General features: G+C 39.1%; 2 protein-coding genes across 7 annotated transcripts in view; one reads left to right on the forward strand and one right to left on the reverse strand.

The window, feature by feature from the left end:
* Positions 1-513: 513 nt before the first annotated feature.
* hsdl1 (hydroxysteroid dehydrogenase like 1) lies at positions 514-4,975 on the reverse strand. The gene is made up of 5 exons (XM_044168926.1): positions 4,515-4,975; positions 3,533-3,972; positions 3,058-3,141; positions 2,087-2,236; positions 514-1,890 (listed from the first exon to the last, which is right to left on the reverse strand). The coding sequence occupies exons 1-5, from the start codon at positions 4,732-4,734 to the stop codon at positions 1,819-1,821; spliced, it is 966 nt and encodes a 321-aa protein (XP_044024861.1). The 5' UTR covers positions 4,735-4,975; the 3' UTR covers positions 514-1,818.
* Positions 4,976-5,181: 206 nt separating this feature from the next.
* tbc1d32 (TBC1 domain family, member 32) overlaps positions 5,182-26,590 on the forward strand; it is an 83,581-nt gene continuing 62,172 nt past the window's right edge. For 3 of the 6 annotated variants that reach the window (XM_044168923.1, XM_044168919.1, XM_044168922.1), the window contains exons 1-19: positions 5,182-5,320; positions 6,156-6,318; positions 6,845-7,009; positions 7,382-7,559; positions 7,966-8,037; positions 8,808-8,927; positions 9,372-9,450; positions 9,954-10,057; positions 10,148-10,209; positions 10,447-10,597; positions 10,773-10,832; positions 12,696-12,786; positions 15,808-15,945; positions 17,908-17,997; positions 21,240-21,382; positions 22,329-22,456; positions 24,088-24,289; positions 25,215-25,294; positions 26,324-26,462. In XM_044168923.1, the coding sequence (XP_044024858.1) occupies positions 6,164-6,318; positions 6,845-7,009; positions 7,382-7,559; positions 7,966-8,037; positions 8,808-8,927; positions 9,372-9,450; positions 9,954-10,057; positions 10,148-10,209; positions 10,447-10,597; positions 10,773-10,832; positions 12,696-12,786; positions 15,808-15,945; positions 17,908-17,997; positions 21,240-21,382; positions 22,329-22,456; positions 24,088-24,289; positions 25,215-25,294; positions 26,324-26,462 (2,157 nt within the window). In that variant the 5' untranslated portion in view covers positions 5,182-5,320; positions 6,156-6,163. Of the gene's footprint in view, positions 5,321-5,352; positions 5,909-6,155; positions 6,319-6,844; positions 7,010-7,381; positions 7,560-7,965; positions 8,038-8,807; positions 8,928-9,371; positions 9,451-9,953; positions 10,058-10,147; positions 10,210-10,446; positions 10,598-10,772; positions 10,833-12,695; positions 12,787-15,807; positions 15,946-17,907; positions 17,998-21,239; positions 21,383-22,328; positions 22,457-24,087; positions 24,290-25,214; positions 25,295-26,323; positions 26,463-26,590 lie in introns of those variants that run through there. The other 3 variants (XM_044168924.1, XM_044168921.1, XM_044168920.1) reach the window with 3 other exon arrangements.

Genomic DNA, 26,590 nt, shown 5'->3' on the forward strand with positions numbered 1-26,590 from the left:
ACCGTCACAACTTTACCTATTTCATGTAGACATTAACTAAAAGTTCTATCTTGACTTTGTAGTTTGACACAATATCTGTGGATGATATTTACACCAACAAAATATTCAGATTCTCATTTTGTTTTAATCCTCCCAAAGCAGCCCAGGTTTGCTCTGCACCACATGTAGCACAGCAGACTGCACCTCACATGTGTTCATCAGGTTTACAGTCTCTGACCTGGGTGATCTGTGGGAGTCCCAGGGTAAACTCTGGCAGGTGCCGTGGTGTCTGTTTCTGGACGTAAATGATTTACACCATCCTGATGTTGTAAGTGTTTGTGGCCTTCAGCATATAGATCAGTCAACATTTCATACACACATATGTATACTCTGAAAACCAAACACCTACCAGTCAGATAAAGGACTAATCTTCAAAGACCGACACTTTGGCATTTATAATAAGATATATGTATATATATATATGGCATATTTTATATGGCCACCTTACATTCATTAAAATAAAAGACAGGACAGTATGGGAAAAAGTTTTATTGGTCTAATTTTGTGCTATGATGACACATATGATTTTTAGGTCAACATTTGTACGTGTAAGCAAGCACTCAACACAATATATCTGAATATGTTCACATTTTTAATATAAATACTTATTTTAGAGCAATATTTACATATACTAAATGTAGCTCAAATATTTTCTATATATTCTCAAATAGTTTCTCACACAATCTCACTCTTCAGTGCATTTCAAATTCACTCCTGGAGATGCTTGAATCTTGTACTCTGAGCAATGACACCACCTCCACCTAAAACTATCGTTATTCATTCACCACCACACACTTGTTTGCTGTCAACACTCTTTTTAACTATGAATGATGCTGGGTTTGGTTTTTGGGGAAAATACCATTTGTTCTTTGTATGTGTGCCATATAGGTGTGGTCAGTGCTGGTAAAAGGCAGGTATAACCAGAAAGAACTGGAAAGTCAAATGTCAGCACAACAAGGCTTTTTCTAAAAAACACAGAACATCAGAGCATACAAAACCAAAACCCTTTTGGATAGAATTAAATTACACAGGATACAGGTTCAGGGGTAGAGAATTTTTTTTAACCTAAATTCATACTGATGTGTTTATTTATTGAATTCCTTATTTTTTCTTGTCTATTATGATTTTATTTATTTTATGGTGGCAGATTGCTTTATTTTTGCTTTCTTCTTATGTAACATTTGAGGTGAGGCTTTTGATTGCACCTGCACTTTTGTGCTGTATTCCGTAACTTTCTTGAAAACATAGAAAAATACTTTTATATTCAGTTTTATATTTGATGACGCACGCCTTTATGATCCATGTTGGCTGCCCAGTGATTTGAAATTATTTCTTATCCAATAGTTAAAAGGGTCGAAACAGTATGGATGCTCATGTTATAAATGTCCAGGCACCAAACCAAATGTCAGATTATTATGCTCCAATAATAATCAAGTTTACAATCCGAACTCAAAGTCAAACCCAGTTTTCCAACCTCATGTCTGTTCACCATTAAGACATGTATCATCAGGTTTTCTAGTTTCTATAGTTAATTTAGGATGTCACAGATTTGTCAGACCATAGTCCAGTAACACAGGAGTAATATGTGTATATTCATATATTATTTCAGGTGCATTACACTGCAACTTCCCTAGAAATTGATACCAAATCAATAGAAGAAAATCTCTTAACTACCAACCTCAACAGAGCCTGAAATTTAAACAAATGGCAGAAGAAACTAAAACTCTACATTGACTCCAGTAACAGGAAGATCCAGTAACTGGGTTAAGTCTTGAGCTCTTAGCTTGAACTGATTAACACACGTGATCCAAGAACCCAAATCCACTCTGGAATACATCTCATCAGTCCATACTGTGAAGACAAAGAGCAAAAAACAGCAGAGAGAAACAGATCATCAAACAGAAATGTATTTTATGTTTTAGATTCTGTTTTAACAAAGGCAGAAGATGTATCAGTGATATACTCTTGATCACAAAAATTGAATCTTGTCACAAACTTTCTGAGTATACCAATCACAAACTGACATCATGACTTATTTTGTGCTGACCTGCAGTGTATGGGGCCAGTAGCCAGTGGTCCTATTGGAAACACCCAGGGTGGAGATGGCGTGGCGAGCATAAACGTCTGGCTTTGGGACAAACCAGCCGTCTCTTGATGATGTTGTCGATGATGACTGTTGTTGTCCACTTGAGGCTATCTGGTTACAGAAACATACATACTGTATATCAAGCACTGACACACATACAGTTATCTATACGCAGCGTATAAAGTGATTTCACCTATCAGCTAATAATCATAACATTTAATTGTAGAAATTAAATTGGACGGGAACTTTCCAGTTTTTTCACAATTGAGAATGACTTCCGGATGGGAGCCGAAATGTCTTGATTCTGAAAACAGTGTCCAGATGACTACGACTGAAACCTTTTCTACGATATTATACAGAAAGGTGTTTCAATTATTTTGTCCACCCCATTCATATCAATTAGGGTAGGCTAAATAACTAAATACTAAATAACTGCACCACAAACTGCATCCTCCAAAATTACTATAAAATTTAATCAACACCTTTCTAAAATAGTTTCAACAAAAACTGAAGTTATATTGCTCTTGTATCCTTGTTAGGGTTGGGTATTGGGTTGGAAACCCATGCTGATACATGCTGATGCCTGAGTTTCAGTATTGCTACCAAAACCAATACCTTACTTTGAGAAATATAAGCATCTTTTTCTGCAAAACCTTACTTTCATTTAACAAAGAAGCCAAAGTTCTCAAATGTTACATGTCAAAATACAAGCAGCCGAACAAGAACTAAATAATAAAAATAAAATCTAAAATCTAAAATTGTCAACATTTTGATGTAAATAGGTAACTATAAAATCACAGAATAAGTAAACAAGATTATGAATATGAATGAACATTTGAAGCCAGCTTTCAGTGCTTGACACATTTTGGTTGGCACAAAAAGGTTATTTAGGTTCAGTGCCCAGCCCTAGTTGTTCATATTAGTAAATCTACCTGGAAAGGAATCAGACTTTGGACAAAGATCCCTTTGCTGCTGTGCTCAAGGTGAAGAGCTCTTGAGAAATGATCCAGGTAGCCCTGAAATGTCAGGAGAAGAAAGGGAAAGAGGATTATTGTCAGGATAGAAAAACGGGTTTATGTAATCATGTTTTTACTCGGAGGACAGAATAAAAAATGACAGCAAGGACGAGGGATGTAGTTTGATTTGCTTGAGGGTATGTTGGCCCGGACACATTACCCTCAAATTTTAGTTGGATTTTACTTTTAAAAAGTAATTTACTCTGCTCGAAGATACTAGCATTAATAGACATTTTTGGAATTGTCATTATTTATAAAATTTATTTACAAATGGGCTTTTCATAAATCAAAATGTCTGCTGTGAAAAAGATCTATACGATAGAGGGTATCTCTGTGTATCTTGGTGTGTGTGCATGCACAAGAGGCAGATATCCTCAGTGTTTTGTCTCACAGTGGAGGCGGTGAGTGTCACTCTTCCAGGCAGGGGTCTACAGCAAGCACCCGATGATATATTGACCACAGCTCCTCTGTTTCGCTCCACCATCCCTGGCAGCACCAACCGGGCCATCAGCGTAGCGACTGCAACGTTCTTATTCACCAAATCCAACAGGCCCTGCTCAGGCATTTCAATCAAGCTCCGAGGGGAAGACTCTTCCACACAGTTCACCAGGAAGCCGATATCTTTACCCCTCATGGCTTCTTTGATGGGCTTGCTGGCTTCCTGGTCCAGAGAGAAGTCAGCTAGGACGACAACAGTTTCCACTCCATAGCTTTGGGAGAGGGATGCAGCGGTGTCTCTAACAGAGCTGTGGTCCTGGGTGACAAAGATAATGTTGATACCATGCCTGGCCAGCTCCTCTGCATAGGCTTTGGCCACAGGCTCTGATGCACCTGACAGGAGAGAGGACAATATGTATCAATGAAAGTCATGCCAGGAAGAAATGAGGATATATAACTGAGAGTTACTGCACAGTGGCATCACTATGGCCTCAAAACATTAGATAAAGTGTACTTTATTACTGAAATAACAAGCTGATTAGTTGATTGCTAAGAAATTAAACATCAACAATCTTCTCTGTTTTATATAATTGTAAAATGAATATCTTTGGGTTTTGGACTGTTGGTTGATTAAAACAAGCAATTTGAAAATGTCATCCTGAGAATTTTCAGTATTTTAAGTGTGGGTTATCAAACTTGCTGGCCATTCTTTTTCTGTTGATCCATTAATGGATTAATTGACTAATCGTTTAAGCTCTAAAGATGATAGCAGCCCTAGTTTTGTAATTAAGTCGGTGTGATGCCCAAATCTCATTGAAAGAAGTAAACTAAACATAAAATGCATGGAACTGACTCTCCTCTCCCCCTCTGTCACACAGATCTACAGCATGATGCACTCTCATTGTTTCTCCTGGGATCACCTGCTGCATCCTTACCATAAATGACAGCCCAGTCACCAAATCTTTGGGTCAACTTCTTAGTCGGGATCATTCTTGGCAGGAAATGCACCCTGACCAACGTGCAGCAGTCTCTCAGCAGGATGACAGCCTTGCTGGCCGTGTAAAGAGCACCGACCAGGGCCAGGGTTTCAAAGTAAAAACTGCATGACCGAGAAATTTCTCTGTACAAAAACTGAAAGCTGTCAACTGCCGCCATAGTCGACAGTATTGATGCTGATGCTAGCTTGCTAACTAAAGCGTATTCAGTAGATTTAACGTTGTGATTTCTAAACGTAACGTTAACTAGTAAATCAGGCGTTTGAACAAAACATGTCGCTGTTCCTACATAGTAAAATTCAAATAAAGTTATCAGGTTTCATAGACGTTTTCAGCAGGTAGAGATGTCTCTTGTACGCCACCTGGTAGAAGGAGCTAAACATTGAGTCACGTGACAATGTATTTCAGAGGTGCTGCGTTCATGACCGCATGAGAAAATTCGTCAGAATTTTTTCAAGCTCAAGAGTAATAATTTACAGACGTATTCACACTGGTCATGGTGAAATTTTGATAATCACTTTGATAGATCACTCGTATTTCGACTTTTCTTGTCATATTTAATGTTCAGTTCTTCTCATCATGTATATCTTGCGTGTGAAACCCATATTTCAGACGCTTAAGGAAGGCAGAGTGTAGTTTCCGCGGACATCCCACAATGCACCGCAGTTCACGCTAAGTGGACGTTTCCATAGAGACGCTCCCGAAATGCTACCTGGATGAAAAGCTTGGACAAATCCAAAAACAAGGTGATTGGTTTGAAATGGCCGCAGACGATGTCTTTCTGTTTGGGTGGTTGGTTTGTGCAGCAGGGAGGTTTTTGGTTTTCACTTAAAATTGGGCAGTTTTGCCTTTAGCTAGTTGTGTTATAATGCTACATTTAGCAGTAAAGCTAACCAGAGGGAAGCAATTAACTGGTTTTAGCTTCAAAGTAAAAACGTAAATATCATATTGTCCGTTTGGGTGTGCAGCATAGACCAATTAATTGATGCTGTTAGATTCTTATTTTTATATTTGAGTGGAAACTGCCGTGTAGACCGTTCCTCATGAAATACCTTATTTTCACTTCGGAAAACACCTCTTTTACCAGAGGGGTAGCCAATTATCACACCTGTTGTTGATGAACTTGACTGACTGATACTGAAAAAGGCATAGCCCAACCGTCCGTGCATGTTACACCTCTGTGCTGAACATAGAAACTGATATCAAACTAATAGGGCATCCTGATTGATTTGGATGTGTAAACTCTCCTTTTTTCGGTACTTGCTGGACTTTGACCGCACCCCGGCCCCTTTTTATCTTGGGTTGAAGGTGATATTTTTTTCTTCTACCTATTTGTAAGGAAATACAAACGGTCAATTTACAAGTTGCTACATATAATGTATAATTTTGTTATTTCTTGCACAGTAATGTGTTAGTTTATGGCTCTAAACAAACTAAAATACACGTCCTCCCTTCTGAGCTAAAGTTTTTTGTCAAACCCTGGGTAGCACTACACAGGGAATTGGCCCCTCACCACCATACATGTGCACATTGTAAGCTTGGAAAACCAATCACTCTATTCTGTCCCATCTTAATGACCAGCTGTAGAGATGTCTCAGCTGTCAGCTGATGATGAGGTGGAGTTGCAGTCCCTGCTCAAGCAGCTTCTGAGCAGCATCAACGACAGGATCTCTGGTGCTTCGTCGACCGAATGTGCTGAAGAGATCCTTCTTCACTTGGAGGAGACTGACAAGAACTTCCACAAGTAAGTCTGTGAGACTTAATATTGTGGCAGTAGGGGCATATCATTGGAATAAAAAAAGAAAGTATTTCTTCAATAGTCATTAATTATTTGTTCAAAATTGTTAAAATGTAAAGTTGATGCAATTTTAAATAAAAATGAAGAGAGAACTAAATAAGACTAACTCCAGTATAGACATCACAGATGAATTTATTCCTGATTGGCTCACCTAATGAAATAATAGTTGTGTTCAACTTGTCCTTGCCATCAACCACTGAAATGGAGCGGTGTAATAGTGCTACCTTTTTCTAGTACTAGGTAGGTTAATATCAGCCATGGCATCATATTAAACTATTAGGCTGCCTGCTAGCCTATACAGTATACAGCTATTCAGGCTAAACCTTAATTTTATATGCCTGTTTTTGCAAAGACAATACAGTAATGTTTCTACTTTGTACGGGTCTTACACTGATTGTCATGCTATTGGTATACAAACGATGTACAGATATACTGTACAATAGGTTTTAATCTGTCAATGCTGTCTTTCCAGTTATGAGTTTGTCAAGTACCTCCGTCAGTACGTGGAGAGTTCACTGGGGACTGTGGTGGAGGAAGAGACCAAGAACCTGACCAGAGGAGATGGACAACATGCAATAGGCTCAGGTCACGACACCTTGATCCACGCTGTCACTCAAAGGACCAGAGACTCAGCTGAGTGAGTGTAGCTCAAATAAATCACACCTTCTTATCAGTAAAAATGCAACAGAGCCACTGTTTAAGTCAAAACTGTGCAGTATTCCTAACTCCACGTTTTCTGAGATAGTTTCTCACACCATTGTTTAATATTCTGTGATAAGAAGCTAGCTAAAATCGTCCGATGACATTAATATAACTTTAGCTGTAGCTTAGGCATTACAAGATGTTTCTTGCCTGTTTTTCCAAATTGGAAAACTGCAAAAAAACCAGTTGGATTTCTGCTGCTGAGTCAGTTACAGAGCAGGCAGAAACACATAATCTATTATGGAAAGGGTTTAGCTAAATAAAAATTGACTTTAATAATACACCAATGTACTTCTTTCTGTGACAGGTACCAGCAGATGATGCAGACCTTAAAAAACACCATGATCATGGTGGTGGAGTCTTTAATCAACAAATTTGAGGAGGACCAGATGAGGAAGGATGAGATGCACAGAGAGAAGCAGCACAGTCAGTCCAACAGCCAGTACACTGACAACTGCTCTGACAGCGACTCTTCCTTCAACCAGGTCAGAGATACAGTAGATTCAAAACTTTATTGTCCATTAATGCAGGCAATAATGGAAATCTGTCTCTCACTTGTGCATGGCACACATACGATACTGTACATATAAGAATTAATGATTTAATTAATTGCTCTAATGACAATAAATGGTTACATTTTATTAATTTATTGCCTATTGTTGGTGATTCATAGTGCCAATATTGTATTTTAGCTCCAGTCTCTGGATAGCATTGGTCACAATTGGTGTTCCTTTCCATGGTAGACTGAATGTAGGGCAGAGCCTACAGTAGATCCACCCAGTGACCCCTGAAACATCTGGTGTGGTGCCATCAGACAGTGAGAGCTCTTTTTAAATTTTGGTTTATGGTGGATCATAATAATTTTTGTTTCATCTCCATTTTCCTTTCTAGAGTTATGCATTCATCAGACAAGAGCAGCTGCAAGCTTTGGCTGAAAAACTTGACTCCAGCAGACCCAAAGAGGTAGAAAGGCTCACTTACACATCGACGTTACGATGGTGTACATTGCTGTTGCATAGTTTTTTGTCAGTATGCTGGAGAGTCATGTGTAGCACTGTGCCATAGATCAGTGGTTTCCAACCTACCAACAAGGGTTGCAAGATACATCTGAGGGGTCGTTAGATGACTAACAGGATAGGAACCAACAAAAATGCCACAGAAAATCTCCTCTCATATTTTAAATTTTTCTACTGAATTATTAGATTATTTACCTCTTCAAGATCACTCATTGTTTGAACAGATTACCAGTAGACATTAGCCTAATAATCAGACTGAATTGCCATTTTGTTTCACTTAGTTCATTCAGCATGACACTATGTTCATATTAGCCAATTTCTTGTTGGGAAGGGGGGTGGACCAAACCAATCAGTAGCAAGTGAAGTATCTGTTTTGCTAAAATCATTTTCAGTTGACAGAACAGTTAATATTCCCATTTTTCTCAAAGATCCAATAAATGTTTATTTAAGATTCATCATCATTATTATTGGTTGATTGTTTCACTGACCGGTGGAAATAGACCTCAGTGGGCACAACACCAGACATATACAGTATGACTCGCTTAAAAAATTCTGATTCAGAGGTACCAGGCTAAGCAGACATGTGCAACTGGTGATGAGGAGCAAACAATGCTTTGCTTAAAGGGGCCAGAAGCCACAAAGTTTGGGAATCACTGCCAAAAATTTTAATATGATTAACAGTGTAGTCCAGGTGACGTGATGGAACTCTGTGTGTAGGTGCGTTGGGAGGCTCTTCAGGCCCTCTGCTGTGCTCCTCCATCTGATGTGCTGAGCTGTGAGAGCTGGAGCAGCCTGCGCAGGAACCTCTGTGCAGCTCTGACCGACCCCGACCTCAGCGTGAGTCCTGAACAGCCTCATCTACTCAGTAATGTAGCAATCGGTGTCCTACAAATTCACACTAAATTCATTTACAAATGAATCAATAATAATCATGTCATTTTTATGAACAATTGCTTTGTAATTAATGATAACAAACCATAATGATAACAAACAATCCTGCCACACCTGCTTAATTGAGGAGAAAACAAGATAGCACTCTTGTCCCTAATGGTTGATAGCAAATTGGTAGCAAATATGCAGGCCAGCTAGCAAATCTTTTTTTTTTTTTTTTTTTTTTTTTTTTTTTTTTTTTTGTGATAATCTTGTTTGATTTCCTCTCTTCATATTTTCTTCTAATTTAACATTTAGGTATCATTGCTTGATTTTATATATATATATGATTGTATGTGTGTGTGTGTCTGGATGCTGATGACTTATGCCTCTCCCCCTCAACTCCATCAGGATAATGTACTGCAGTTTTTTGCTAAAGGCTTCTCCTCCTCTCCACTGAATGTGACACGAGAGATCTACACCAGCTTGGGTAGGTACTTTTCAAGTATTTCTTTTTATCAATAAAAAAAAATACATTTTAAATGATCAGCTCCTCTTTATTTAGAGTCCCAAATGAAGAAAAACATTTTCCTACTTACTGCTAGTATTATTTAGCCATGCAGACACTGTAATTTTGGTTTTTATTTCAAAGGTTTTCAGATATCCACCGTTCGGCTTTCTGCTTCCAGCCTAATACAATGGAGGTGACTCCACAGACCTCAGTGATAGTAGAAAGCACTGGAATTATTTTATACTGAATAAATAATTCACAGGCCTCAATGTGGACAGTTTTCATTGGGACTATCTAGTTTTGCAATTAATTAATTAATTAATTTTATTTTTTTGTAATGTGACTGACTTTAAATTGTTAAATTACAAATATGTGCACTGTACATTTACTGTGTTAATGCTATAATATGTATATGAACACCAATATTATCTTGCATATAATGCACGGTTTGTAATAAGTGTTTTTTGCCTTTTGATGTGCAGCTAAAAGTGTGGAGTCAAGTTTTAGGGCTCACAAGCTAAGCTTTCCAAGTGGCTCAGCTGCCATTGACATCAACAGACCTGAGATCAATCGTCTTCTCAAACAGGTACAGCATCTTTTATCTGACAGTATTTAAAGTGTATCACCATACAAACACATTATAGCTTTCTCTCTCTGTCTGTCTGTCTTGCCTTAGATTCGATTAATGAATGACTTTCAAAAGGAGGTGACAACCTTTTGGATCCGCCATCCTGAGAAGTGAGTTTTCACCCCAATATGTAGTCAGGGTTGGCAGGTCTCTCTCCACTTGTTTGTCCCCACATCCAACACTCACTATCTTATTAGCTTGTAAATGTACAGTATGCTATAATGGTTTCCTGCATGGTTCATCCCAGTCCAGATGTACTTTACTTTTCTTTATTATGTCTAGAATGATGGTTTACTTTCAGTACATTTGTTTTGTTTAGTTTTGGTCTTCTTTCTACCCTGCTTTAGATATATGGAGGAAGTTATAGAGAGCACCTTCTCCCTGCTGTCCTTCCATCATGAACATGGCATAGCCTCACCAGGGACAGAGAAAGCCCTGGAATCCATTCACCTACTGGCCTTACTGGATATTAAAGCAACCTGGTTTAAAAAGTGGATGGTGTGTATTGCAAATGAACAGGTGTTTGAGTTGTGCCGAGTGCATTTTTGTATACACTACTGTGTTCATGTGTTGTTTAATGGTGTCTTTCTATCTTGTTCATATTGTACTCTGTCTCATATATTCTATTCTTTCTCTTTCTGTATCCTGATTCGTCTACCTCTCCCCCTCTCAGCACGGATACTACAGTAGGACTGTTGTTCTAAGACTCCTGCAGAGAAAATACAAGTCTCTGGTGAGTGATTAACTCAATAATCAATATCTCACTAACTCCTTTGTACTTCTGAGAAGTCTGGCACCATTGAGAAACAACCAACCAAACAAGCAAAAATCTTTCCAGAAGGCATTCAAACCCACAATCTCATTTAGGGACCAGAAACCATTGCACTGTTGAGTGCAATCAAAAAAGTTCAAAACTCGGCATGAACCAGGGAAAGTTAGGAATCTGGAACAATCTGTTTGCTTGCAGGCCTGTAGAACTACAAAAGTACAAATTCAGTTACACTTTGAGGCAGGTGAGGACCTGTTTCCAGCTAGAAACTGAATTTGCTCTTCTAGTTCTTACCTTTTTAATTGTACCAAGATATATATATATATATATATATATATATATATATATATATATATATATATATATATATATATATATATATATATATATATATATATATATATATATATATATATATATATATATATATATATATATATATATATATATATATATATATATATATATAAAAAAAAAAAAAAAAAACTTTGTCCTTCACCCTCCATGGGTGGTCTCGTCCCCTACGAGCTCGGGTCCTCTACCAGAGGCCTGGGAGCTTGAGGGTTCTGCGCAGTATCTTTGCTGTTCCCAGTACTGCGCTCTTCTGGACCGAGATGTCTGGTGTTCTTCCAGGGATCTGCTGTAGCCACTCCTCCAGTTTGGGGGTCACTGCCCCGAGTGCTCCGGCGACCACGGGTACCACTGTTGCCTTCACCTTCCAGGCCTTCTCCAGCTCTTCTCTGAGCCCTTGGTACTTCTCTAATTTCTCATGTTCCTTTTTCCTGATGTTGCCATCGCTTGGTATCGCCACGTCAACCACAACGGCTTTCCTCTGCTGTTTGTCAACCACCACGATGTCAGGCTGGTTCGCCATTACCATTCTGTCAGTCTGGATCTGGAAGTCCCACAGGATCTTGGCTCGGTCATTCTCTACCACCTTTGGAGGTGTTTCCCACTTTGACCTCGGGGTTTCCAGTCCATACTCAGTGCAGATGTTCCTGTACACTATGCCAGCTACTTGGTTATGGCGCTCCATGTATGCTTTTCCTGCCAGCATCTTACACCCTGCAGTTATGTGCTGGAATGTCTCAGGGGCCTCTTTGCACAGCCTACACCTTGGGTCTTGTCTGGTGCGGTAGATCTGGGCCTCTATTGCTCTGGTGCTCAGGGCCTGCTCCTGTGCAGCCATGATGAGTGCCTCTGTGCTGTCCTTCAATCCAGCCCGCTCTAGCCATTGGTAGGACTTCTTGATATCAGCCACTTCAGTTATGTTCCGGTGGTGTGTGTGTATATATATATGTATATATGTGTGTGTGTGTATGTGTATATATATATATATATATATATATATATATCTCTCCCTCTCTCCCCAAAAGACTGGCTGCATTTAACTGATGCCTACAGTGAAATTCTTATTCGTTCCCCTCACACAGCCAGTGCAGTCTTTGAGAAAAAGGGGCCACAAGAGTTGAGTGTCAGTTTTTATCCTAAACCTCCCTCTCAACTCTCTCTCTGACTTTAGAGAGGATTATTGTGGATTCACCCCTGAAACTTTCTCTAAAGTAAATGTCAATAACTCTTCCAAAACACTGTAAGCCTAAATTACTCTTGCATTGCAGTGAATTGAAATTCCCTGAAGTGCTCGGATTTAGATTAAAACGAATGGTTCTAGTCTTAAAACTCTTCAGTAAGCCTGTTGTTTTTGGCCTGTTCATAGCAGCATCCAAATTTGGCACAGAAGATTAATGGTTGTCATTTCCTTCAGCCAGTCAGGTGTTTGCAGCAACCACAATAACATGCATTGTTTTAATCTTTTTATTTTTTCAGATTGTAGCAGCCCTTCAGCAGTGTATCCATTACAGTGAATGCTGTGAATGTTTCAATGAGACAACCCAGTCAGCTGAGCAACAGACCACTGGTAAGTAAAACAGCCCATAAACTCATGATTTCTTCAACAGGTTTATTTACTCTCTCAACCATATCCAAATACCAATCTTCACTCTGAGTCTCACTCTGTGTGGTAAACATCAGCTCTTGCAGCAATGCTGATTTAATGTGTCCCATGAAACAAACCAAAAAATAATTGCAGTCATCATTTATTCAGTTTCCTAAATGCGCACATGCTGTTCCTGCTGTCATTAAAACAGAGGAAAGCAGAGAAAAACAGTAGAAAGAAGAAATGAGAGACAAAAGATAAAGCAGACAGAAAAGCTGTTGAGTAATGGAAAGAAATGAAAGACAGGAGGTTGAAAAATGAACACACAGTGAAAGATGTGACTAAATTAATGATTAAGCTGAAGTTAAAGCAGACAAGACAGAGGCATGTGTACAAGTGTAATAAAAAAATATAATTTAGGGTACAATTTGGCACGGCATGCGCAGGATGTACTTAAGGCACAAAGTACAAGCAAAAACAGGAGGATTTAGGGTTGGGTTCTATTCTGGTTCCATTTTGGACTAGGTTCCTGGTCAGCAAAATTCCCCCTAAGATACAATGGTAACAAATTTCTTGAACATTTAACTTTCTCTCATCACAGTTTTTATTAGCAAAGATTATATATATATATATATATATATATATATATATATATATATATATATATATATATATATATATATATATATATATATATATATATATAAAAAAATAAAATAAAAAATTCGTGCTCAGGGAATGTCTCAGGCAAGGTGGAACAGAGGAAGACGTGCTGGAGGAAGGACCATCATGGGAGGACAAACCCCTACATGGGATGTACCACCGGAACATAACTGAAGTGGCTGATATCAAGAAGTCCTACCAATGGCTAGAGCGGGCTGGATTGAAGGACAGCACAGAGGCACTCATCATGGCTGCACAGGAGCAGGCCCTGAGCACCAGAGCAATAGAGGCCCAGATCTACCGCACCAGACAAGACCCAAGGTGTAGGCTGTGCAAAGAGGCCCCTGAGACAATCCAGCACATAACTGCAGGGTGTAAGATGCTGGCAGGAAAAGCATACATGGAGCGCCATAACCAAGTAGCTGGCATAGTGTACAGGAACATCTGCACTGAGTATGGACTGGAAACCCGAGGTCAAAGTGGGAAACACCTCCAAAGGTGGTAGAGAATGACCGAGCCAAGATCCTGTGGGACTTCCAGATCCAGACTGACAGAATGGTAATGGCGAACCAGCCTGACATCGTGGTGGTTGACAAACAGCAGAGGAAAGCCGTTGTGGTTGACGTGGCGATACCAAGCGATGGCAACATCAGGAAAAAGGAACATGAGAAACTAGAGAAGTACCAAGGGCTAAGAGAAGAGCTGGAGAAGGCCTGGAAGGTGAAGGCAACAGTGGTGCCCGTGGTCGTCGGAGCACTCGGGTCAGTGACCCCAAACTGGAGGAGTGGCTACAGCAGATCCCTGGAAGAACACCAGACATCTCGGTCCAGAAGAGCGCAGTACTGGGAACAGCAAAGATACTGCAAGAGAACCCTCAAGCTCCCAGGCCTCTGGTAGAGGACCCGAGCTCGAAGGATGAGACCACCCGCGGGGGTGAAGGACAAGTTTTTTTTTTTTTATATATATATATATATATATATATAAGTTAAAGGTGCCCTGTGGATTTTTTTAGAAACATTAAAGTGTTATGGAGCAATGTTTTTACTAGTGGGACCCAGTTTGGTTTGTATCACGTGCATGAAGATGCACATGCATGCACATGAGCAGGTTTCACGCTATTCCACTGATCAACAACTGGTGGCAGTAACGCACAAAGAAGCGTAGCAATGTACCAAAAAAGGCAAGGAAGAAGTAATGAAGCATGCAAGCTAGCAAACATATATGTAAACTATGCATGATTTAAAATATTCAAAAATCAGCTTTGCAGACATTTTGAGAAATAAAATGCATTTAACATAGTTGTTAGAGCTAAAGGATACGCAAAATACGGTTTGGTGAGTAACACTGAATGTAACTTTTGAAGAAAGCTCCAAAGGGCTCCTTTTCAAACCTAATTATATAAATGATTTTAAAGAATTTGGATGATAAGATACTGAATTTGGATTTGATAAAATGTTATGGAAGTCCTACACAAAGAGTACATTTGGTGAGGAGCAAGTGATGTCATTGAAAGTGCTGGAAAAAGCCAGGAAGTGGATCTTTGAGTTAAGATTATTTTGTCAGTGAATGAATCTCCATGCTTGAGGAAAAGTACAGCCTCACTCCACTCATTTGGGACATAGAAGTTGTATATCATAAGCTAAGAAAAACACGTGATATGTGCCTTAAATTTAGTACAAGTTACTACAGTTCTAAAATAATCAGGATAACAAGGTAACTCTCGTCATGTTTGAATTCACTCGTAATACCTTGCAACAAAAAACACAAGACTGTTTTTATGACTAGTGTCTGAATGTCATGTGGAGCCACTTTTTGCTTGTGTTTCTCAAAATTTAGGCAACATTGTCTCTCAGCGATTGTGTCTTTACAGTATTTATTCTAAATTTGCAAAATTAACATTAAGAATTATATAGATTGATGGTAAAATGCTGCACATCCAGTTGCACATTTAATTGTGAAAATTCAATAAATGAGAGTGAATACAGTAGGCGTAAAGGAATGTCAGTGTGTTATATCCTGTAAGCCAGCTGGCTTCTCTAGACTGAACATTTTGACCTTGTCTTGGATGAGTGAAGAAATGCTGACTCTCCCGTCACTGATACACTCCTCATGAAAGAACAGTTTTTCTGAGCTGTGCTTCTTTTTGATTTTCTGCACCCCTGAGGCACTGCAAGGTTGCCAAAGACTTTTTTCATTTGAAAATCTCATTCTATCTGACGTTTTAAACGTTTGTCCACCACAACATCCCAGCAGGGGCATTCATGGAAACTGGAAATATGATTACAGCAAAAGTCTAGACGGTTCAAGTTTTACATTTTTATTTTCTGTTTAATGTTTCAGGTTCAGCCCAAAGGAGTGTTTATATAGGAAAAGAGCTTGAATATGCCTTCTTTGTCCACTCGCTCTGTGTCTTGGGAAAACTCCTCATCTACACCAATGGGAGAAAGCTCTTTCCCATCAAAGTGAGGAAATGCAAAGGTACAATACCTGTTCTATAAACAGTTTTAAACATCTGCCAAAGCATGTGGGGTATAATAATAATTTTAATGTCATACATAGTTGTTTTACTAAAAGCAGCATAAGGTTTGACTGTAATCAAAGGAATAGTTCGACTTTTTGGGAAATATGCTTAATCGCTTTCTGGCGGAGTGTTAGATGAGAAGACCGATACAACTCTCATATCTGTCCATTAAATATGAAGCTACATACAAAGACTGGAAACTGGGAAACTATGGTGACATTATTGTAGCAGAACTAATTACAAATGTGCATGTAGAGTTGTGTAACTGTATCTCAATCCAAGTGTGCATAAAATTGCCCTGTGCAGATCCACAGGGCAATAAACGATCCAATCTTTTCATCAGATAATCTTATGCAGGAATGTGTCTGATCAGCTTATACATAGTACTACTCCCTCCACTTCTCCTGTGCAGTGATTTTGTTCCCTCCACCCCATCTTAACCACTGATAAAATTATGTAATGACGTGCGTGATACATAGGCAGACTCATCGTCTGCTGTCACTGCTCTTAAAGCTTTTTTATTTCACCATTAATCACTCTTCTTCCAAGTTAGTCTGGAGGCAATCAAATCATTGACGTTGGGTGGAGGCCTGTTGATGAGTCTCCACACCTTGAAATGGGTACCAAGACCAGTTTATTCCCCATATGTGTCATAATATGTGTCATAATATGTGTCAGTTCCTAAACAATTTTCCGTTGTACATGAAATTTTTTGATCACATGTTTTAGAAGATTTCTCTATTTTATTTGATTAAATTATTTGTTTCATCCCAGGTCTTATTTCCCAATTTTGCCATAGTGACAATTTGATTTTGATAAAATGTTATCACTTTACTGTCTGTCACTGAAAGAGTCAGTTCTCTCTCATAGACACACACCGACCAAAATAAACTGAAATGTGATTTATTGTCATAATTTTTTACATTTAGAGTACCATTTAGGCATCGTGGCAAGTATTTCAGTCACTTCACATACTTAATTATCCAGCTCAAACAGTTCAGACATTTGATTTCAGTAATTTCACAGCCAAAATCTGAAGTCCACTATCCTACCAGACTAATGGTGGTTTGTGGATAGTAGTTTCCCTGAAATTTCATCAGCAGTGTTCTCCTTACAATATGGGTAACGTTTTTTGTGCTACTAGAAGAATACATAGATAATGACAACTAATCATCCGTCCTTGGCAACATGTATTACATATTATGTTGCATTTACATTATATGATGTAGTATAGGCTTATGGATTAGGGCTGAAACTAACAATTATTTTCATTATAATTTATTTTTCTGATTCATTGATTAATCATTTAGGGTATAAAATATCCAAAAATAGTAACAAATGCTCATCACAGAAATGTCTTTTATGTTGTTTTTTTTTGTCCAACCAATGGTCCAAAACCCAAGCACATTCGATTGATAATGATATAAAACTTAGAAAAGCAGCAAATCTTCACATCTGAGAACCTGGAACCAGCAAATGGTTGACATTTTTGCTTGATAAATTAGTTAAATGATTTAACTGACAAATCTGTTAACCGACTAATTGTTTCAGCTGTAATATGAAGTATGAGTTATGGTAAATGATATGGTATATAAATCCCCTTTAGACATGCTTGTGATGAAATGTTATATACTGTGTATTTGACTTGTTTCAGTTACATTCAGTTAAAGTACAAATGTGATTTGATGCATGTATCCTGATATCAGACAATTTTGAATCACACCAGATACTAAAACTCATCCCAGACATAAAATTTGGAGGAAACCGTGAACAAATAGGATCCTCATCTTCAAAGTTACCAAAACTTCAGACATGGACTCACTCTGATTTCCTTCTCAGCAGTATCCACTACTTTTACTGTCCCTGTCTAGACACTGCATAACAAGACAAATTTACTTATTTATTATGTCCTGTTTCAGATCCAGTAACCCTGACAGACCTGGTTGTTATCCTGATTACCATCATGTACCAACACCCCAAACTTCCACACAGCGACGCCTCACACACAGGTGGGCCCTACACACTAACACACGGATATAAAATACGTCAATGAGTTTCGACTCCTCCCTTCCACTTCCTCCTGTCTGGAATCAGGGACAGAAGGAACATAGTAACCCTCTCTATGAGGCATAACAGCATTGCTCAGACCATATCTTTTATCTTTTAACCTTGTACTGAGTCATGCAGTACTATGCTTGTCTCCTGGAAGCCCTTGCTTTATTGCACCATTCATTCTCATGAATTACACTACAGCAACTTTCCTGCCAGTGATCAATAATCAGAATCAGAATCAGAAATACTTTATTGATCCCCGTAGGGAAACTCTTTGTTCCAGTAGCTCTTCTTTACGTCAGTGCACACAGGAGAAAACGATATTATACACTATAAACAGGTCAGAAATAAATTAGGTAACATGTTGGTATAAGTATAAGATAAACTAAGTGTCGAGTACCAAGTGGGTTTACTGGTAGATGGTGAAGTACAGTATAAATACAATGTCACTAATTATGTAATAAATAATAGTAAAAGCGGAGGTGCATGTACTGTCGAGAGTAATTGAGGTATATCCGTAACAGTAATAAGAAAAACTAACAAGGGAAAACTAATATTGCACTTGAGTAGTAAACAGAATATTGCACAATTATTATTAAGATGTAATGCTCAATGTCCAGTTTAGTGACCTAGGGTCAAACAGACTAATCCTTAGAGGGAGGAGTTAAATAGTTTGATGGCCACAGGCAGGAATGACTTCCTGTGGCGCTCTGTGGTGCTCTTTGGTGGGATGAGTCTTCCGCTGAAGGTGCTCCTTTGTTTGACCAGCACGTCATGGAGCGGGTGGGAGACACTGTCCAAGATGGCGTGTAGTTTGGCCAGCATCCTCCTCTCTGACACCACCGCCAGAGAGTCCAGCTCCACCCCCACAATGTTACTGGCCTTACGGATCAGTTTGTTCAGTCTGTTTGCGTCCGCTACCTTTAACCTGCTGCCCCAGCATGCAACAGCATACAGGATAGCACTGGCCACCACAGACTCATAGAACATCTTCAGCATTGTCCGGCAGATGTTGAAGGACCTCAGCCTCCTCAGAAAATAGAGGCGGCTCTGGCCCTTCCTGTAAACAGCCTGAGTGTTCTTGGTCCAGTCCAGTTTATTATCCAAGTGTACTCCCAGGTACTTGTAGTCCTCCACAATGTCCACACTGACCCCTGGATGGAAACCGGGGTCACTGGTGCCTTGGCCCTCCGTAGATCCACAATCAGCTCCTTTGACTTTGTCGCATTGAGCTGCAGATGGTTCTGCTCGCACCATGAAACAAAGTTACCCACCACAGCCCTGTACTCCGTCTCATCACCACCGCTGACACATCCCACCACAGCAGAGTCATCAGAAAACTTCTGAAGGTGGCAGGACTCTGTGTGGTAGCTGAAGTCTGTGGTGTAGATGGTGAAGAGGAAGGGAGAGAGGACAGTCCCTGAGGGGGCCCCAGTGTTGCTGACCACGCTGTCTGACACACAGTGCTGCAGCCGCACATGCTGTGGTCTGCCAGTCAGGTAGTCCACAATCCAGGACACAAGGGGGCGTCCACCTGCATCGCTGCCAGCTTCTCTCCCAGCAGGGCAGGCCGGATGGTGTTAAAAGCACTGGAGAAGTCAAAAACATGATCCTCACCGTGCTTGCCGGCCTGTCCAGGTGGGTGTGGATGCGGTTAAGCAGGTAGATGATGGCGTCCTCAACTCCCAGTCGGGGCTGGTAGGCGAACTGAAGGGGATCCAGGAGGGGTCTGACCATGGGCCGCAGCTGTACCAGCACTAGTCTCTCCAGGGTCTTCATTATGTGGGAGGTCAGTGCCACCGGTCTGTAGTCCTTGGAGCCACTGCGACGTGGCGTCTTCGGCACAGGAACGAGGCAAGATGTCTTCCACAGAATGGGGACCCTTTGAAGACTCAGGCTCAGGTTAAAGACGTGTTGAAGGACTCCACAAAGCTGGGGGGCACAGGCTTTTAGCACCCCAGCCTTGACTTGACTAATGTCCCCTACCTTGACTTTGCCAGAGAATAATCTTGTTTGGCTGCTGCAGGAAGTCATGTTGAGCAAGTCATAGATTTATATTAATATTTTACCTGCAGTCTGATGATCACCTGCACCACGCCTGAAAGTATATTTTGAATAGTATCATGATGCTACAGAATGCAATGTCAGAGATAGATGCAGAATTAAAGTATGTATGTGAGAGAGTTAGTCTTGGCTGGAGGATACTTAATTTAAAGCTCTATTAGGCAATATTTAAATGAAAATACAACAATGTCACAAAAAGAATGAGACTTTCCCAATGCTCTAAAACAGATTTATTATTGTACCCAAAGTTTCTTGTTGATTTTAACTTTTGCACACTATCCAGTGATGATGAATGTCCCTAAAATGTTTTTAAGAAGTATGAGTGTGACAGTGGTGGGAGAACTACTCATATCCTTTACTTCCTTTTTAAAAGTAGGTATTATCAGCAAAATGTACTTAAACTTAAGTATTAAAAGTTAAAGAACTCATCATGCAGAATGACCTATATCATACTGTTAAATTATTATGTATACTGTAATATTATTTTATTGCTACTAATGCCCTGAGGGGACAGTTCACTCCCAAATCAAAAATACATATTTTCCCTCTTACCTGTAGTTCTATTTATCCATCTAGATTGTTTTGGTTTGAGTTGCTGAGCTTTGGAGATATCGGCCGTAGAGAGGTCTGCCTTTTTTGAATATAATGGGACTATATGGCACTCGGCTTGTGGTGCTCAAAGCACCAAAAAATACTTTAACTACTCTACATACTGTAGGGTAGATTGACCAATAACAATGTCACATTTTATAAACTCTTCATATGTTTTGTATGATACTGTACATAAAAGCAAAAAGGCATCAATCAAGGTTTAAACACATTCACAATGACGATGTATACATACATGTAATGTGTCCAATCTACAAAACCTACTGTATAAAAATGGAATTGCACAGATCCAGGCAGGAAACCCCCAGAAGCATCCAGCGGCTTTGGTAGGAGCATCTTGATAAAATTTGATTCCCAGGTTATCAACAAATGGAGTACAAGTAGGACAATGTGTTTAGTGTCAGTTTTAAATTATGTGAATATTATAAGATGTATTGACATGCATGTAATTCAGCACAGTCCAAACACAAAGCACATATTAATTCAGTTGGAAAAACGTTATAATTTACCATTTGTGTGTGTTCAGACTCCCTGTCGCCCAGCGGGCTGGCGATGGAGGTGCTGTGGATGCTGTGTGAGAGGACAGAGTGTGCTGCAGAGTGTCTCTACCAGACCCCTGTAATAGAGACACTGCTGGCTCCTGTTATAGCTCTGCTTAATGGACAGCAGGTCACACACACACACACACACACACACACACACACACACACACACATTTGTTTTAATACAGTTGTGAGAAGAATAGACCATATATAGGTTTGCAGATACATACCACAAACACAATGGAGATTCATAAATACAAATATTTACAAGTTAAGTTTGAAATTTGAGTTTCTAGTTCTAGTTATTAAGCAGGTAAACTATGTCACCATGCCTTATTTTTTTAACACTATTAATTTTTCCCAATTCTGCAAAACATTATTAACAGTACAAATAACAACAACAAAGACAACAGTTAGACAATTGCAGACTCCCGATGTTGAGTGTAACGGAAAGTCTTCCTTTTTAATGACAGAACACACCTCTCATATTGCGGTGGATCACAAATATGTTGGTATGGGAGTGTACCACAAAGCTTTATACAATTATTAACCCAAGAAATTCACGAATGGAATTATCAGTTGTGAGCTTTCTAGTGATTTAATTTCTTTTTCAGGGGCTTTTACAACCTGCTAAAATAAAAATTCTGGGAAAGACACCTAATACTTTCTTACTTCTGGTGTTGAAATGGTCATATTTAAAGATGTCTGACTGTGACACAAAATATTAGAATATGGCATATTCAATCATAATAAAAGCTTACCCTACAGTCCATAACTTGATTTATTTCCCAATCAGTAGCTCTAATTTTAACCCTGAGAATTAAATGCCTTTACCATATTTCCCTAATATACCTATATCTAATCCTATTTTTGACTATAACTGCAAGGTCTTATCCTAAACTTAACCATTACCCATTTACATTATGAAAATATAATAGCTTTTTCTTGGTTCCATCATTGTCAAAGTTAATGATGTTATTTCAGTTTTCAATAGCTGTTCATCCCTTCTGGGATTCTACTTGTTTCTGAATCAGCTGGTTAATTTTTGTCTGTTTATTCTCTACGGTTTGCAGGCCAAATTAAAATCTCCTGCAGCTACACTGACTCTCATTGCTGATGTTCTGGCTCGCATCGCAAACACTGACAGAGGATTAGCTCTCTTCTTATACGAGAAGAATCTAGTTGTAGCCCACAGTGAGAGGTGAGACAGTGTGATTGAATTCTGATTTAAATACACAGAGCAATTTTGTATCTTTCATGGTAATGAATAAATTAGCACTTAGCAAGAAGACTTCAATATAGAGTTAAGTTTGCATAACAAATCCTGGATCTGCACAGAGAGCAGATTAGACCCGAAGATGTTACTGGTTTGTCAGTCACTGCGATTATATCTTTGATCTACTCAAGTGTCATTGCAGCAAAAACTCCAGAAAGTATGTTTTATTAGTGCAGAATGAGTAGGATTTGTCAGTTGCTATTTGTAAACACACAATTCAAAGTTGGCCCCTCCTCCCCAGCTCAACGAGTGAGAGCAGCTGTGGTCGACCGAGCTAGAGAGTGAATGAAGAGAGGGAGCGGTGTTAGCGAGAACAAAGCTGTGAAGAAATAAAGGTGTTTTTTTTTTTTTTGGATTGGTTCATGGCGATTAAGTTCTTAAGCACAAATATACACTGCCACACTTCCGCACAACCCTGCTGGAAGGAACCACGTTGTTGGATTTTGTGTCTGAAGCAATGAGAGAGAGAGAGAGAGAGAGAGAGAGAGAGAGAGAGAGAGAGACTTGTCCTCGGTCAAACAAACACACAGACATCCATAGTCTCGCATAGCCAGACCTATCTGCACACTTTGTTTTAGCGCTGGAGATACATTCATGACAGAGAGCAGAGGAGAGAGACGGAGACAGCGATGTAACCTGGTTGCTACGTTTTTATAGTAGTAGTAGAGTCCCGACCTCACAGCCTGTGCGCTGTTATTGGCTGGGGGCTACACACCACTGCCCAAAGATTGATTATAAAAATAAGAAGAAAATACAGGCAGAGGGCAGTCTCTGCAGATACAGACACTGTCACACACTTCTAGTGGGTCATAAGTGATGATTGAGAGGGATTATTTTTGTATATAAAAAATATAGATTTGAGTCTATACATTGTTTTTTTTGTTTTTTTTTTAGGAAAATCCTACTCATTCTGCCTTTTTAAAGATACTCAGTTGCTCAAAGGCCTCAAGTTAGTTTTGTATTCTGTTTTTAACTGGCTGACCCTGACCAGCCTGTAACCTGGGTCAGTCTGTCCAACCTGTTGTTGTCCATTAGCAATAATACATTCACCAAGGTTGCTACCATTGTTGAATACAAAACCTTGTTTTGACTAATGTGCTCTAGCCTGCCATTAATTCTTCATTGTACCTCCTCTGAAAAATGTCGTAAAAATGAGCATATAAAAGTGCAATAGGGACTAGGGGTTTCTTGTCAGTCAAGGATTTTAGAGATCTAGTCCAGACAGGGAAAGCCTGTGAATTTGATAAATTGAAAACCAGGAAAACAATACAAATGGGTCACTTACAGCAATAAAGAAATGTGCTAGAATATATTTGACATTTAGAAAACAACATTAAAAATGCAGGAAGGGAAAGGACATAAAGCACGCCATAACTCCCCCAACATACTGTAGACAAGTAACAGATCGAGATCAGGACTGTTTTGAGTCACCTTGAGACACTGTGTACTTTGCACATTGTAATTGTTCTAAGCAAAACACCTCATATTGCACACATCTGTCTATCTTGTATCTCTTGTGAGCATATTTCTCTATCTGTTTCCCCTCTCCTCTGCAGAACCTTTGCTGCTCATGTCATTGTACAGTTCACCCTCAGGCTTCTGGATAAGGAGCTGTCATTGCTAAGTGAATCCGACATGTCCCATACATTATGTGGGGCCTTTATTTTTGTCTGTAGGCAGATATACAACACCTGTGAGGGTTTACAGGTCCTCCGACCCTACGGCCTACACAAGGCTGTAGCTGCAGCATGGAAAAAGGTACCTGCACTTAATTTCTCACTCTAATGATGATCAAACTTTATTTTTGTGTCAGAGATTCACATACGCAATGAGTCAGGTTTCCCCTCAGATTTTGAGTGGTTAAAGAATAGACTGAACAAAGACCTCAGCGGTTTTTAGGGGAAAGTTTCAGATTAAAAAAAAAAAAATAAAAACATTGTTTAATATTCGGGGAATTTTGTTGTTTTTGTAAAATGCACCCAAGAATTTTGCAGTCTGCCTTGAAAGGGATTTGCCTTGCTGACTCAAAACTGTTAAAGTGCTTTATACAACAAAAACAATAAACATATTAATAACCAAATTATTAAACACATTAGAAAATAATTTAGCATTATAATATTGGTGTTGCTGTATGGACCTTGATGTTTATTACATGCAGATTCTGTAAATGCAAGAAATGAGACCCTTTCTTGGAGAGCACTGCTTGACTAATCCGCCCATAAAAACATTGTAAAACATGGTGGATAAAGTTTGTATATGGATCCTTTTTTCTAGAATATCTAATGGAGGGGTGTCCACGTCTAATGATCAGTTTCACTGGCTAGAATACTCCTGCAATTAGCAAGAATTATAATTTTTATATATTTAAATGATCAATTTTAGATATTAAGAATTACAATATCAAGACAAAACATAAAAGGCTAATGTAGACCTACAGTACAGCAATTTACAGAGTACAGAGAAAGTCACAGAAAAGATGTTTAATCAATTTTTGAAATCAAAATACAACTGTGTTCCAAAATGTTCTATCTACACAAATAGTCCAATATCAATCTGTAAGCATGGGAAGCCCACTGTTCTAGGAGCATGATGTGAATAATTCTGGTCAAAACCTTCAGATGTGCCCAAACACTCATACACATGGAGTAATACAAAATAATACGTTTTCCTTCTTTATTTTTAGACCAGTTCCTTCACAGAAAGGATTCCAACCCCGGTACCTGGAGCCGCTGCTGGAACATCCACACATGAGCTGCAGAACATGTGAAAACACACACACACACACACTCACACACTCACACACACTTTGAGTACTTTATTCAAATTACTGGAATTAAAGTAGCGATTAGTCATATTACAGGTATTACAGACTCGGAAATTTAAAGACAGAGTGATGTTTTTCTGCCTCATTGTCCAGCAACTTGGAGACAGAATTATCAAAACAGCTATAACTTCCCTTTGTATCAACCACAACATTCAACATTACAACCACTTACACAGTGTGCAGCAGATCAGAGATGTTTACCTGAATTAGAGTTCAGAAGCAGTGTAGTGGATGATTTTCAGCAGACCATAAAATCAGGTTGTACTTAGTTGTCACCACCATTAATCTTCCTCTGACAGTAATACATGGAATGGCCTCCCATAGCTTAGCAGTGTAGCATATGGGATGCAATACAACATTTTCAAGGAAACAAATCTCTCCGGTACTCATCTTTGTCTTGTTGTCTTGCTTCAGATTTTCCTATATCCGTTTCATGTGTAGCTGCATGCAAATCCAAAAGTACATGGATTCATACATAATCAAGATATACTTGTTTTACAGATGCATTACTTAAGATTTTTTTTATCTAATAATACACCTCTTTTCAACCTAAATGACAAACTATTGCTGTACTAGTCAGGGGTGTCCTCCCATAACGAAGGTACTGTAGATTTGCCCTGTTTGCCCAGATTAACTTCTGATGTTGTGTATGTACACATCTCCACCCACAGGAAATTACTACCACTGTACTATTACTATTAAATACCTGAGTGTCTTCCAAAATATATTTCTCAATGCTACATGTTGTAAAAAAGTGATTGCAAACTGGTAAACATGAATTAACCCCAAATACTTCAGGCACCATTTCTCAGCTAAGAAGCTTGTTTACCACCTGTACATCAGGCACTTTACTCCCGAATGTTCATCTGTGTAAAGAATTGACTTCCAGTGACTTAAGGATTGTGTTTTTTGCAGTATGAATACATAGCGCTGCTTACTCTGTGTCTGTCTCTACGACTTTGGAACAGGCTCATCTGGGAGGAGACGCTGTTGGACAGCCTGCTGAACTTTGCTGCAACTCCTAAAGGCCTGCTGCTGCTCCAGCAGACAGGAGCCATCAATGAGTGTGTCTCTTACATGTTCTCTCGCTTTACTAAAAAACTACAGGTAATAACAAACACTGTACTTTACAATGCTACACAAGTATAACTGGTACATTTTCCATCATAAAAAAAAATGTTGTCTTTTGCTTCACCACTTTTATATATTTATACCCAGTTTACCAGGGTTACTCT

The sequence above is a fragment of the Siniperca chuatsi genome, linkage group LG16, assembly GCF_020085105.1.
Source record: "Siniperca chuatsi isolate FFG_IHB_CAS linkage group LG16, ASM2008510v1, whole genome shotgun sequence".
NCBI classification, from domain to species: domain Eukaryota; kingdom Metazoa; phylum Chordata; class Actinopteri; order Centrarchiformes; family Sinipercidae; genus Siniperca; species Siniperca chuatsi.